At 34.6% G+C, this 12,906-nt stretch overlaps 1 protein-coding gene across 1 annotated transcript; it reads right to left on the minus strand.

Annotated features, from left to right (window-relative positions):
* Positions 1-4,644: 4,644 nt before the first annotated feature.
* LOC109802623 (uncharacterized) lies at positions 4,645-9,919 on the minus strand. The gene is made up of 5 exons (XM_083064300.1): positions 9,848-9,919; positions 5,912-6,022; positions 5,644-5,785; positions 4,993-5,555; positions 4,645-4,713 (listed from the first exon to the last, which is right to left on the minus strand). The coding sequence occupies exons 1-5, from the start codon at positions 9,917-9,919 to the stop codon at positions 4,645-4,647; spliced, it is 957 nt and encodes a 318-aa protein (XP_082920426.1).
* Positions 9,920-12,906: the final 2,987 nt, after the last annotated feature.

Genomic DNA, 12,906 nt, shown 5'->3' on the forward strand with positions numbered 1-12,906 from the left:
TGCTCTTCTAATTTCACTTTGATCCCAGCTATCATATGGTTTCTCAATTTCTTTTCCTCCCTCTATCTTAGTGGGTATTTTGTAATCTGTGATTACAGCCTGCCAAATATTTCTATGAACAGATTCCATGAAAATTTTCATTCTAACTTTCCAAAAGGGATAGTTATCTCCACAAAACAATGGGGGTCTGTTTATAGAAGCACCTTCAGCAAACGGTAATTGATTACCAGCCATCTAACCTTTCTAAAGATCTAGTCTTGAATGTTTTACAAGATACAGCTCTGGTACCAATTGTTGGTCCCTACGGTTAGAATCTAGAAGGGGGGGTTGAATAGATTCTATATTATTTTTCCTTTTCTTCTTTGCTTTCTATATCTTTACCAAACAAATCTTGATTTAAAACAAACCTTTAAACATAAAAGGTAATTCAGAGTTATAAATGCACAGCTTATCCAACAAGATTTGAATAACAAGATATGTAAAGATTGAATTTATCAATTACCAAGAATCTTTAAAGTTCAGTTTCTGCAGATAATGTTTTTCTTCATACAACATTAATCAAGAAACTTATACAGAATGTAAAGAGTGTAAGGGTTAAGAAAATCATGCACCAAGATATATACTGGTTCAGCCATCCAAAGGCCTACATCCAGTTTCAGATTTAGATACACCTCTAAATCCAGTCAAATCCACTATTGATATTCTTTACAAGCACCCTGCACAAGCAATATCCAATCAATGAATTTAACAAGCAAATCTTGACACCCACAAGATTAACAAACCATTTCTTGACTCCACAAGAAACATATAACCCAAGAATATTGATCCCACAATATCCTACTTGAGAAAAACCTATCTCAAGATTTCTCTTTACACAACTCTTCCAGAGATTCTCTAATCTCAAGAGTTAAAACCATCCAAACAATAAAAGATCAGAAACGAGTACACCTGTTCGTGTAGATATGATCTTCAACAACGTAAACCAGTTTAGAATGAATTTTCTATATGAACTTCATCTTCTTGAATTGATCTTGCACACTTCTTTTTCCAAAAGTTGATTTTCAGCAGATATGTTCTTTCTTTCTTTTTCAGAAAATCTTTTTCTCTTTTGCAGTAATGTGTATTCAAAAAACTTCTTTCCGTGTGTGAAAATTCTCTTTTTTCTCTTTCTTTTTTCTTGTCAAAAAAACTTCAGTTTTAATCTTATTTAAAGACAATTTTCATGTGCAAGGAAACAGTTATTTCAGTTATATTCATAACAGAGATAATCTATTACCTGTGATGGTAATCTATTACCACGAGTTAGAATAACTGAACTAATTGTTTCAGCTCCTGTTTTAATCTATTACCTAACATGGTAATCGATTAACACGATGCCAAAATAACACAAAACTCACATTTGGAACAGAGGTAATCGATTACTTTAAAGAGGTAATCGATTAACACGATCCTTTTTCCTCTTGAAATCATCAGAATCAGTTTGGTAATCTATTACCACACATGGTAATCGATTATTCCAGTATCAATCAGTTTTTCAACATGAGTCAGGTAATCTATTACCAGTTCAGGTAATCTATTCCTTAACTCAGAAAATTTCTGATGTTTTCAAGTTTTCATTTAAAGTCTCAAACACTCAGTAAATTAATACTTCATGTTCTCAACAATGAATGAAATAAGAAAAATGAGTATTATGATATTTTCACCTTCATGTTAATTACTAATTTTTAACACATAACAAACAAACACATACAAGCCTAATCTTTTAAACAATCAATACATTATCCTTTTGACATAGGCTTAAAATAAAAAGCAACATGAACAAAACATCAAAACTAAAACTTCTAGGGAACATCTTCCAGATGTAGATTCTTCAATCTTCAACATCAGGTTCAAGTGCAGGAATAAAGGTTAGATAGCACACACACACACACAACAAACATAATTCACAAGTACAAATCACATGTAAACAATACGCATACACAATCAATATCACTTGCACACTCATTTATCATGTAATGATGTCATGGACTCGACTCATAAATGCATGCATGTGGCGCCATACGAAAGTTTCAAATTTTTCATCACTAGTGACCCAAGGTACACCAAGAATAGCTTGTTACATCACTGGTATGCGGCCTAAGCGGCACACCTAGAATAAGTCATTTCATCATATTGCCTGTTACATCACTGGCATGCGACCCAAGCAACACACCTGGCGTAAGTCATTTCATCACATTGCCTGTTACATCACTGGTATGCGGCCTAAGCAGCACACCTGGCATAAGTCATATATGCATATGATGCATGTCTCACATTCTTAATTACATTGACTCAACACTTCACATTTCACTTTACATTTCACATCTTATCATATCTCATGTCATAATATGTCACAATGTCATATCACAGATCATATGTTCACCTTTCACATTCTCACATCATATTCCCATAGTCTCATGAAGAAACTTCTCATCATCATATACATCAAAATAATACATAAATTATACCAAGAACTTATCTAAAACATGAAGTTATCATCAACATTACATATAATGCCTCAAATCATTCATAGATCATATTCCTAATTTTACTTCATAGGGTTTCCCAAAAGAACCCACAGAGCACTCTAATTCATATCAAAACTTATTTGTTTTCAAAATTAATCACACATTCATACATCTCATTCAACAAGGAATACAACAGAAGAATCAAGAATCAAAATAGAAAACGTTCATATTTTGCTTGTTTCTCACAGGGTTCTCTCAAGAACCCACAGAGCACTCTAATTCATATTAAAAATTATCTAATTTTGAAATCAAATACATATTCATACATTACATCCAACAAGAAGCCCAACAGAACAATCAGAAGGCAAAACAGAAAATGTTCATATTTTGCCTATTCCTAAAAACATGCATCAAGCAAGGGATTGGAGGCCAATCCTACTATCCAACAATTATTCCCACACCCCCGAGCGAGGTTTCTCACTCTCCCCTTACATGGATGAGCAGAAGACAAAGCTAGAGTGAAATCTGGTCGATCTCCTTCTCTTTGTTCTCCTTGGTCTCCAGAGAGTTTGTCCAGAAATAGTGTCAGAGTGCTCTATTTATAGATTTCAGGAGTGGCCAGAACAGCCCGTTTCGAATCTAGAACGGCCCGTTCTGGATCCTTTCATCGTGTGTTAAATTCTCATATGGAACGGCCCTTTCTAAAACCAGAACGGCTCGCTCTAAAGTTGCACTTTAACTCACAATGGCCATGTTTGGAACGTCCCTTTCTAAAACCAGAACGACCCATTCTCAACTAGGGTTACAAGCCTTTTCGGTGGTTTGGAACGCCCCGTTCCCATCTAGAATTTGTAGGCCACTTTAGTAGCTTGGAACGGCTCGTTCCAATTTGGGAACGGCCCGTTCTGGGCTAATAAATCACGCTTGTTTTAGTAGTTTGGAACGGCTCGTTCCAGTTTGGGAACAGCCCGTTCTGGGCTACTAAGTCACACTCAAAATTACTAAATTACCCTCATAATAAAAAAAACTTGAAAACTGGGGTGTTACAATTCTCTCCTCCTTTTAGAAATTTCGTCCCTGAAATTTACCGAAAACCTGAATGGATGAACTTTATCTCTACTTCCAAATAACACTTTCATAAACATTTCTCATCACGCTTCCGTTGTGCCACTTTGATACATCTTAGTAGTTCTTAAATGAATGTTAAGAGTACTCTTATGTCCTTTCTCTAAGATCATTTTCCTAAATCCAGGATTACTAAGCACCCAAATTTTGTTCTTACACCTCAAAACAACATCGATTCCTACTCAAAAAAGGTTATCTATACTCCTACCAATCTTCTCCACTTGGTTCACTAAGAAAGGATCTGACTCCTGGGCTTTTCTAATCTCATTCGTTAATTCACTAGTCACTTTCAACATACTCGATTCAATGCTCCTAAGGGTAATCTCACACATCAAGCTTAAGTCTCTAAACTCTTCAATCAAATCCAACCTTTAAATCATAAAAATGATAGATGAATGGTCATCCTAATCAAGGCATCTACTACAATATTAGCTTTACTTCTATGACCCTCTCCAAAGATTAAGCACCTAAGCGTAAGTTCACTAGGTACATATACTCGATCTCCAAGTCTTACCACTTCATCTATACCCAAGGCAAACTCTTATCCACCACCTTGTCTTATAGCCTCATGTCTTGTTACCAAAATGAATCAACTAATTATGCTTCTTCAATTTCCTTCAGCAATCCACTCGTTACTCGAGTCATACCTAGTCTCACACTACTAAGGGTAACCTCATAAGCCAAACTTAAATCCTTAAACCGAGCCAAAAGATCTATCTCTCTAACCATAAGGAAAGATAAATGTAGAAGTTTCCTACTTAAAACATCCACCACCACATTGGTTTTACTCAGATGACAACTAAGATCAAAATCCTAGTCCTTAAGAAATTCCAGTTATCTCTTTTGTCTCATATTCAACTCCTTTGGTCAAAAGATATTTAAGGCTCTTATGATCACTAAATACCTCAAGCTTAGAACCATACAGGTAGTGTCTCCAAATCTTAGTGTAAATATCATAACTACTAACTCAAGGTCATGGGTAAGGTAATTCCTCTCATGAATTTTCCATTGCCTAGAAACATAAACTACTAGCTTTCCTTCTTGCATCAACAATCCACCCAAACCTATCATAGAAGCACCACTATATACCACAAAAGGCTTACTAAATCTAGTAGTATTAACACTAATCAATCTTTCCTTAAGAGTTTGGAAACTACTCTCACACTTACTATCCCACACAAAGACAACACTCTCCCTAGTCGACCTTATCAAAAGTAATGCTATCTTAGAAATTTACTAAATAAATCTTTAATAATTATGAGCTAACCCAACGAAATCCTAACCTCACTAATTGATCCCTAAGGTCATCTATCCACATATCAACATACATGCATATCAAATCATAATATAAACAAGATACAGGCAAATCCAACTTTTGGACACAAGAGACAGAAATAAAGGAATGAGTTGAACCAGAATCAAACAATACAATAAAAGGAGTCTCAGCTATGAAACAAGCACCTTGTATCAGACTTTCTGAGCGAGCAGCTTCAGCACCACTAAGAGCAAATACTCTCCCTATAGCCTTTGGACGCTCAGCTTGCGAACCCGATCCAGTAGCACGTGGTTTTGGCCGTTTAGGACAGTGGGTGCTAATGTGACCCTTACCATTGCAGTTGAAGCAAGTAACCTCCTTGTCACGACACTGAAATTGATTATGACCAGCACGTCCACACTTCCAGCATTTTCCTGAAGGAGTTGACATAGACCCTACAACACTTCCAGTAGCCCTAACAATGGATCCTCTAGTAAATGACTTGCTTTCACTAGCAGCAGCTTTACTCCCTTGGGATCTAGCAGGAGCAAAGTAAGGCTTACTCCTAATCGAAGCATCAGAACTTACAGCACGCATAGGACCTTCAGCTCCCTTGTAGAAAGCAGCACGGGCATGGTTGTCACGGTCAAAGATGCGACACTTGTTCACTAAGGTTGGAAAATGATATCTCCTGATAATTGATCGCTATCTTCACTTCGGGACGTAATCCATTCACAAACTTAATGCCTTTAGCACGTTCACCACCCTCACCATGATAGTGGGAGCAGTAACGAACCAATGAGTCAAACTTGGCAGCATACTCTGCTATTGTGTTATTCCCTTGCTTTAGTTCAAGGAACTCCACTTCCTTCTGACTCCTCACATCATCCGGGAAATACTTCTCAAGGAAGACCCTCTTGAAGTTGTCCTAGTTCAAGTGCACCCCTCCATCAATCATCCTCTAAAGTACTCCTTCCCACCAAAAGTTGGCATCAGCAGTCAACATGAAGGTGGCCAACCTCACCTTCTGAGCGAGGGGACACTCTATGACATTGAAGATCTTCTCAATCTCCGTTAGCCAATTCATTGCAGCATCTAGGTCATATCCTCCTTTGAAGGTAGGTGGATGATTTCGCTGAAATAGATAAGTAACAACAATAAGAATAATTCAATAAATATAACATCAAGAAGGGTCCACATATTTTAATAAAAACTCATAGGTTCACAAGTCTTGAAATAAATAGAAATAATAATAATAATAATAATAAAGTTTTACTCTTAAAAGAAAATTATCAAGGTCTCTAAAGAAAAATGAAAGGGATCCAGAATTTACAAATATAAGGTGAATATAAAACTCCTAAAAATAAGTCTCCTCAAACGACAAATAACAATTCATAACTAAAGCATCCTAAATTCATGCCCCCAATGTCACATCCTATCAGAGCAGAACCCTTTCCCTTTAGAACTCAACACTATGAGTGCCTTCATCTTCACCTAAAAGAAAACCACATAAAAATAGGACGGTGAGAGATAGATAACATCATATATGAACATAGAGCTACCCAATTCCCACCCCACACCGTGCACCAAAATATCATCATTAACTATAAACAACAAATACATCTCATATAATTACCAAACATCATTTTTTTTCAATCATACAAGCTTTCATACACATGCTCACTATATGCTCATACACATCTCCTCTCCTAAGAGTCTCAACTTGGCACTCCGCACAATGGGCGTACCTCGTCAATTCCCTTAGTTGTTGCCAATGCGGGCATACCGTTCTCACACCCTCCCAGGGCCGGTATGTTGCACGGTTAAACACCCAGCGGCCCGTGCAAAGGCAATCCACCCACCGTTAAACCCTCTGTGGCCAGTGAGCTGCGCAGTTAAACACCCAACGGCCCACGCATGGAATGCCTCCCGTCATGGTCCCCCCTGTCTCAACCCCTCTCTGGGCCCAGGGTCCAATGCAATATAGCCACGTCTGGCTTCTCAAGCACCACATGCAACTCATAAGTCTCATGCAACTCATGCATCCCACGTAACTCATAATTAATGCATCTCCATTATATAACATCATCACATGTCAATAACAATCCATGCAATATCATCCTCACATGCTAGGTACCTATCATTAAGTTATCAACATCATAGATCACAAATTTCACATAATTCTTCACACACATCACAATATCTATGACATTCAGTTAATAATTTAACCATAACTCGAGATATACATATCCTTTCTAAGTGATCCCAACTCCATTAGAATCCTAACATCAATATCTACAACTTTCCTGAAGAACACAAATCCTAATAAAGTCGTTTAGGTTACCATTCAGGGCTCACAAAAATTGATGTTGTGGTTCGCACACAGATTGGAAGGCTCAAATTGCAACTCACATAACTTGATCAAATATTAATATTTTTACACGATTCTAGTGTCTCAATGATAGCCCCAGATGTCTAGTTTCTAACAAAACAAACGGCACTCGATTTGGATAACTACACAGAAAGATATCGCAAAATTACAAACGTATGTTGGGGTCCCGACGCCCGACGCCCAAAACTGGCGCTGAGCGCCCAAATCTCTGTCCAGACTCCCCTCTGTGAAATTAAACCTGCGTTTTACGAGTTTCAACAAGGTTTTTACCAATTTTCACTACTTCTACACCCCGTTGGTTCAGTTTAACTCCATTTATATTCTTCATACGTTCCAAATCAATCCATACACATCTCAAGCCTCAAAAATTGGTTTCCATTGGTTTTACAAAAAAAAATCTAAACTCTTCTTAACACATAAAATTCAAGTCATCAAATTTAAGGATAAAGAATTAACAAGAAAGCCCCAATGGAATTCAAAGACAATTCAAGAAATAAGTTCTTCCAAATGAATTAAGAATTTAGAACATCGATTGCACAGATAATCGTTCAGAATTTTAAATAGAGTTCCTAGAGGGACTTAGGGATTGCCCTCACTACCCGAACACCCCTATATTCACATATGAAGAAACTCATCCCCCCGTACCTGGATGAGCAGAAGATGAATGGTCTTGGTGTGATCTAAGATCGTTCCTGAGTACTCTTCCTTAGAGCTCTTTGTTTCTCCTCTTTTTTTCCTAACCCTTCAGAACGCAAATGAGGCAGATAGGGTTAACACCACCTGACTCCTTTCTTAAAATTAATCCATTGGACTGGGTCAACCCAACCCATTTTCCTTCTCTTCTAACCCACTTCTAATTTTCCTCAAAATAATTAAATAAAATAAATACATGTATATTATAAAATATTTTTTCTCTATAATAATAATATATTTTTGACCCTAAATATAATAATAACCTTTTTGAAAATTGGGGTGTTACACACCTGACATAAGTCATTTCATCACATTGCCTGTTACATCACTGGTATGCGGCCTAAGCAGCACACTTGACATAAGTCATTTCATCACATTACTTGTTACATCACTGGTATGCGGCCTACGCAACACACCTGGCATAAGTCATATATGCATATGATGCATGTCTCACATTCACAATTACACTGACTCAACACACATTTCACTTCACATTTCACATCTTATCATATCTCATGTCAGATTATGTCACAATGTCATATCACAGATCATATGTTCACCTTTCACATTCTCACATCATATTCCCATAGTCTCATGAAGAAACTTTTCGTCATCATATACATCAAAATAATACATAAATCATATCAAGAACTTATCTAAAACATGAAGCTATATATCATCAACATTACATATAATGCCTCAAATCATTCATAGATGATATTCCTAATTTTACTTCATAGGGTTTCCCAAAAGAATCCATAGAGCACTCTAATTCATATCAAAACTTATCTTTTTTCAAAATTAATCACATATTCATAAATCTCATTCAACAAGGAATACAACAGAAAAATCAAGAATCAAAATAGAAAACGTTCATATTTTTCTTGTTTCTCACAAGGTTCTCTCAAGAACCCACAGAGCACTCTAATTCATATTAAAACTTATCTAATTTTGAAATCAAATACATATTCATACATTACATCCAACAAGAATCCCAACAGAATAATCAGAAGGCAAAATAGAAAACGTTCATATTTTTCCTGTTCCTAGAAACATGCATCATGCAAGGGATTGGAGGCCAATCCTACTACCCAACAATTATTCCCACACCCCCGAGCGAGGTTTCTCACTCGCCCCTTACCTGGATGAGCAGAAGACAAAGCTAGAGCAAAATCTAGTCGATCTCCTTCTCTTGGTTCTCCTTAGTCTCCAGAGAGTTTGTCCAGAAACAGTGCCCGAGTGCTCTATTTATAGATTTCAAGAGTGTCCAGAACGACCCGTTTCGAATCCAGAACGACCCGTTTTGGATCCTTTCATCGTGTGTTAATTTTTCATATGGAACAGCCCGTTCTAAAACCAGAACGGCCCGTTCTAAAGTTGCACTTTAACTCACAACGGCCATGTTTGGAACGTCACATTCTAAAACCAAAACGACCCGTTCTCAACTAGGGTTACAAGCCTTTTGGGTAGTTTGGAACACCCCGTTCCCATCTAGAATTTGTAGGCCACTTTAGTAGCTTGGAACTGCCCGTTCTAATTTGGGAATGACCTGTTCTAGGCTACTAAATCACGCTTGTTTTAGTAGTTTGGAACGACTCGTTCCAATTTGGGAACGGTCCGTTCTGGGCTACTAAGTCACACTCAAAATTACTAAATTACCCTCATAAAAAAACATGAAAACTGGGGTGTTACAGTGTATAACACTTTAGTTATCACAGTGAACTGTCACACAATTTTGTTATATACCCAATTCCCCAATCATCCTTTTAACCATATAGCTTCCTTCACCCCTACAATAAAAGCAATATATTTTTCTTATTGTGCTTGTGTTATAGACAAAGCTACCATATATTGTAAATGTGATTTCCAACTAACAATAGTCCCAAACAAAGTGAACACGTACCCAGATAACGATTTCATGGTATAGTCAACATCAACATGCCCCATAATAGTTTTTCCATATCAAATTATCTTCTTATATTATACCTTAAACCAAATTTTTGAGAACCATTCAAATACCTCAGTACCCATTTCAAAGCCTCCTAGTGAGCTTGACCCAGATTTTCCATAAATCAACTCACAATACTGAAAACACAGGTCAAATCAAGTTTGCTACAAACCATGCCATACATGATACTCCCTTCTCCACTTGCATATGGAATATAACCCATCTTCCTCCTTTCCCCTTCACTACTAGGGGCTTGTGTGATAAAGAACTTTGTGTGATGACCCAAAAGAAGGGTTTTAATTTTACACCTCCAACATGTAATTTAACACTTTCTCTTTCTTTTCCACACACCACTTTCCCTCATCTTTTCAATTTTCACATGCACCTCCTTGTATTCACTCCATTTTCCACCTACTTTAGTAGGTAGTTTTAATTCTTTCAATTTTTACATTACTTTTCTCCCTTCCCTTTTCAATTTTCAACCTATTACCCTTTCTTTCTCCTCTTTTAGTTTTCACACATATCCAAGACATAAAACTAGTATCCGACAATGTTATAGGCACGTGTAACTTCCTTAACAATTCAAAAATGTCAAGTCAAATGTGTGCTTTTTCTTCGAGCAGTTCTCCCTTTTTACATGTCTAGAAAATACAACATTAAAGTCAGTGTTCCAAATAATTTTAGTGTTTTGAATTAGTGAAATTAGTGTTTCGAAAAGTATTTTCTAGAATTATATTTTTAACATACTTTTTGAAAGTACTTTCTAAAACATTAAATTTATTGTTTTGAGAAGAACTTTTGAGAATATATGTAAACTATCACACTTTTGGAAAAATACTTTTCCAAATGCTAATTTTACTATTTCGAAAAGTACTTTCTAAAATACTAATTTTAGTATTTCGGAAAGTACTTTTTGGAAGTGTGTCATTTAACATAATTCCATAAAGTTCGTTTTGAAACATTAAATTTAATGTTCTAAAAAATACTTTTCAGAAGTATATAAAAAGCACAATTCTAGAAAATACTTTCTTGAACACTAATTTCACTATTCTGAAAAGTATTTTTTGAAATATTAAAATTAATGTTTTTGAAAATTATTTTTTGAAACACTAAATTTAATGTTGAGGTTTCTAAAAGTGTGAAGGGGGAGGAAGTGTTTAAAGAGAAATACGCATCTAGATCGAAACCTTTGAAATTGTCGAGGAAGTCACATGTGCCTACAAAGCCATCATGTACCAGTTTTACGATCCGAGTGCATGTAAAAATTGAAAGAGGTGAGAGGGGATGAGAGTAATGTAAAAATCAAAAAAATTAAAACTACCTACTAAAATAGACAGAGAGTGAATGAAGACAATAAAGTGTATGTGAAAATTGAAAAAGAGAGGAAAAAAGGTGTGTGAAAAAGAAGAAAAAAGTCATAAAATTGAAAGTTAGAGGTGTAAAATTAAAAAATTAAAGAATAAAAATAATTAAGAATATTTTAGAAATTTCTTAAAAAGACATAAATAAGGTGTACTTATAAAAAAAATGAGGTATATATATCATGAGTTTTTTTTTTAAATCTCATCCAACCCAACCCGATCATGAGCAAGTTGGATCAATTAGGTCAACATAATTAAATTTATTTATTTTTTGTAAAAATTTAAATATTTCATAATACATGTAAATTATTTGATATCTTGTTGCAAATGCAATAGTGGTTGGGTGGGGAGGGGTTGGGGTAGTTAGAAGCATGAAGACTTAGGGTTAAACCTCATTGCGACCATCTTTGTAATCTTTCTTATCTTTATAAAAAAAAATGCACTGTTATCGTCTCATAAAGTAAATAATGATACACATTAAATTGCAAAATAAATTTCTTGATTTGTTACATTGTTCTTAGTTCAAACAACTAACATTAATACAAAATAAAATTTTGAATAAAATGTATTGTATTGTTATAATGTTATCAACTTAAAAACATGAAACTCGTTACTAACCAGGAGTAACATATAGAGTCTTGAGCAAGTGATCATCCAAATACTAATTTTATTATTATTATTATTATTATTATTATTATCATTTTATTTTATTTATTATATATGACTGTATCAGGTTGGATCATAAGTTAAAAACACAAAACTCGTTATTCAACTCGTATAGTACTAGGTTTTTATCAAGTTGGATTGGATCTGACCCGACTAAAAAAATTCAATCCAAACTCATTAAATCAATTTAGATTAACTTGAATTCGCAAATTATCCATACCTACTTACACTCCTATTAATTATCAATAAAAATAATACATTCATTAGAACATGCTCAAAACCTAAATAATCAATTATAATTTTCATGTAATTAATTATTGCACCAAATGTGAGACTTTCTTGAAAAAAATATATTTTAAAAGTATATATTAATAAGTTTTTAATCAATGAAATACATGTTTTCTCAAACAATTTAATTACTTAATTAATTTATTTTGTAATCAATTTGATTTTAAACATTGATTTAATTTTAATGTTAAAAATCATAATTTTTCCACTTTTATCTTTCAAGTTTTGAATGAATAAATCATTATTCTTAAAATTAAGGTAAAGAACCAAGTACATATACACATTGAATATTGTAATCAATAACATATACACAACAAAATATTATAACTGATAACAACAATAAATAAATAAATAAATATGAGACTTAATTTAAATTTAAAAAAAAATTAAACTTTATTTTTAACCATTTAAACACTTATTATTTTGATGATTTTTTTTTCACTTTCATTCGTTGATACACTAATATATACCAATTTTATTATCTCTTTTCTATTAATTTTGTTCCTTTTTGAGGGCAATCAACCTAGCTATTCCAATGCTTGATGAATCCATTGGACTGAATTTGCCAAGTTTCTTGATATTCTAATTATCACAAATGATGTAATTCAAAGTTGAAAATTTTTTCTAAAGTCTTCGGACTTGCCAACTCTTCGGTGCATGTAATTTGTCAT

Source organism: Cajanus cajan, chromosome 9 (assembly GCF_000230855.2).
Source record: "Cajanus cajan strain Asha chromosome 9, NIPB_CcT2T_4, whole genome shotgun sequence".
Classification (NCBI taxonomy): Eukaryota; Viridiplantae; Streptophyta; class Magnoliopsida; order Fabales; family Fabaceae; genus Cajanus; species Cajanus cajan.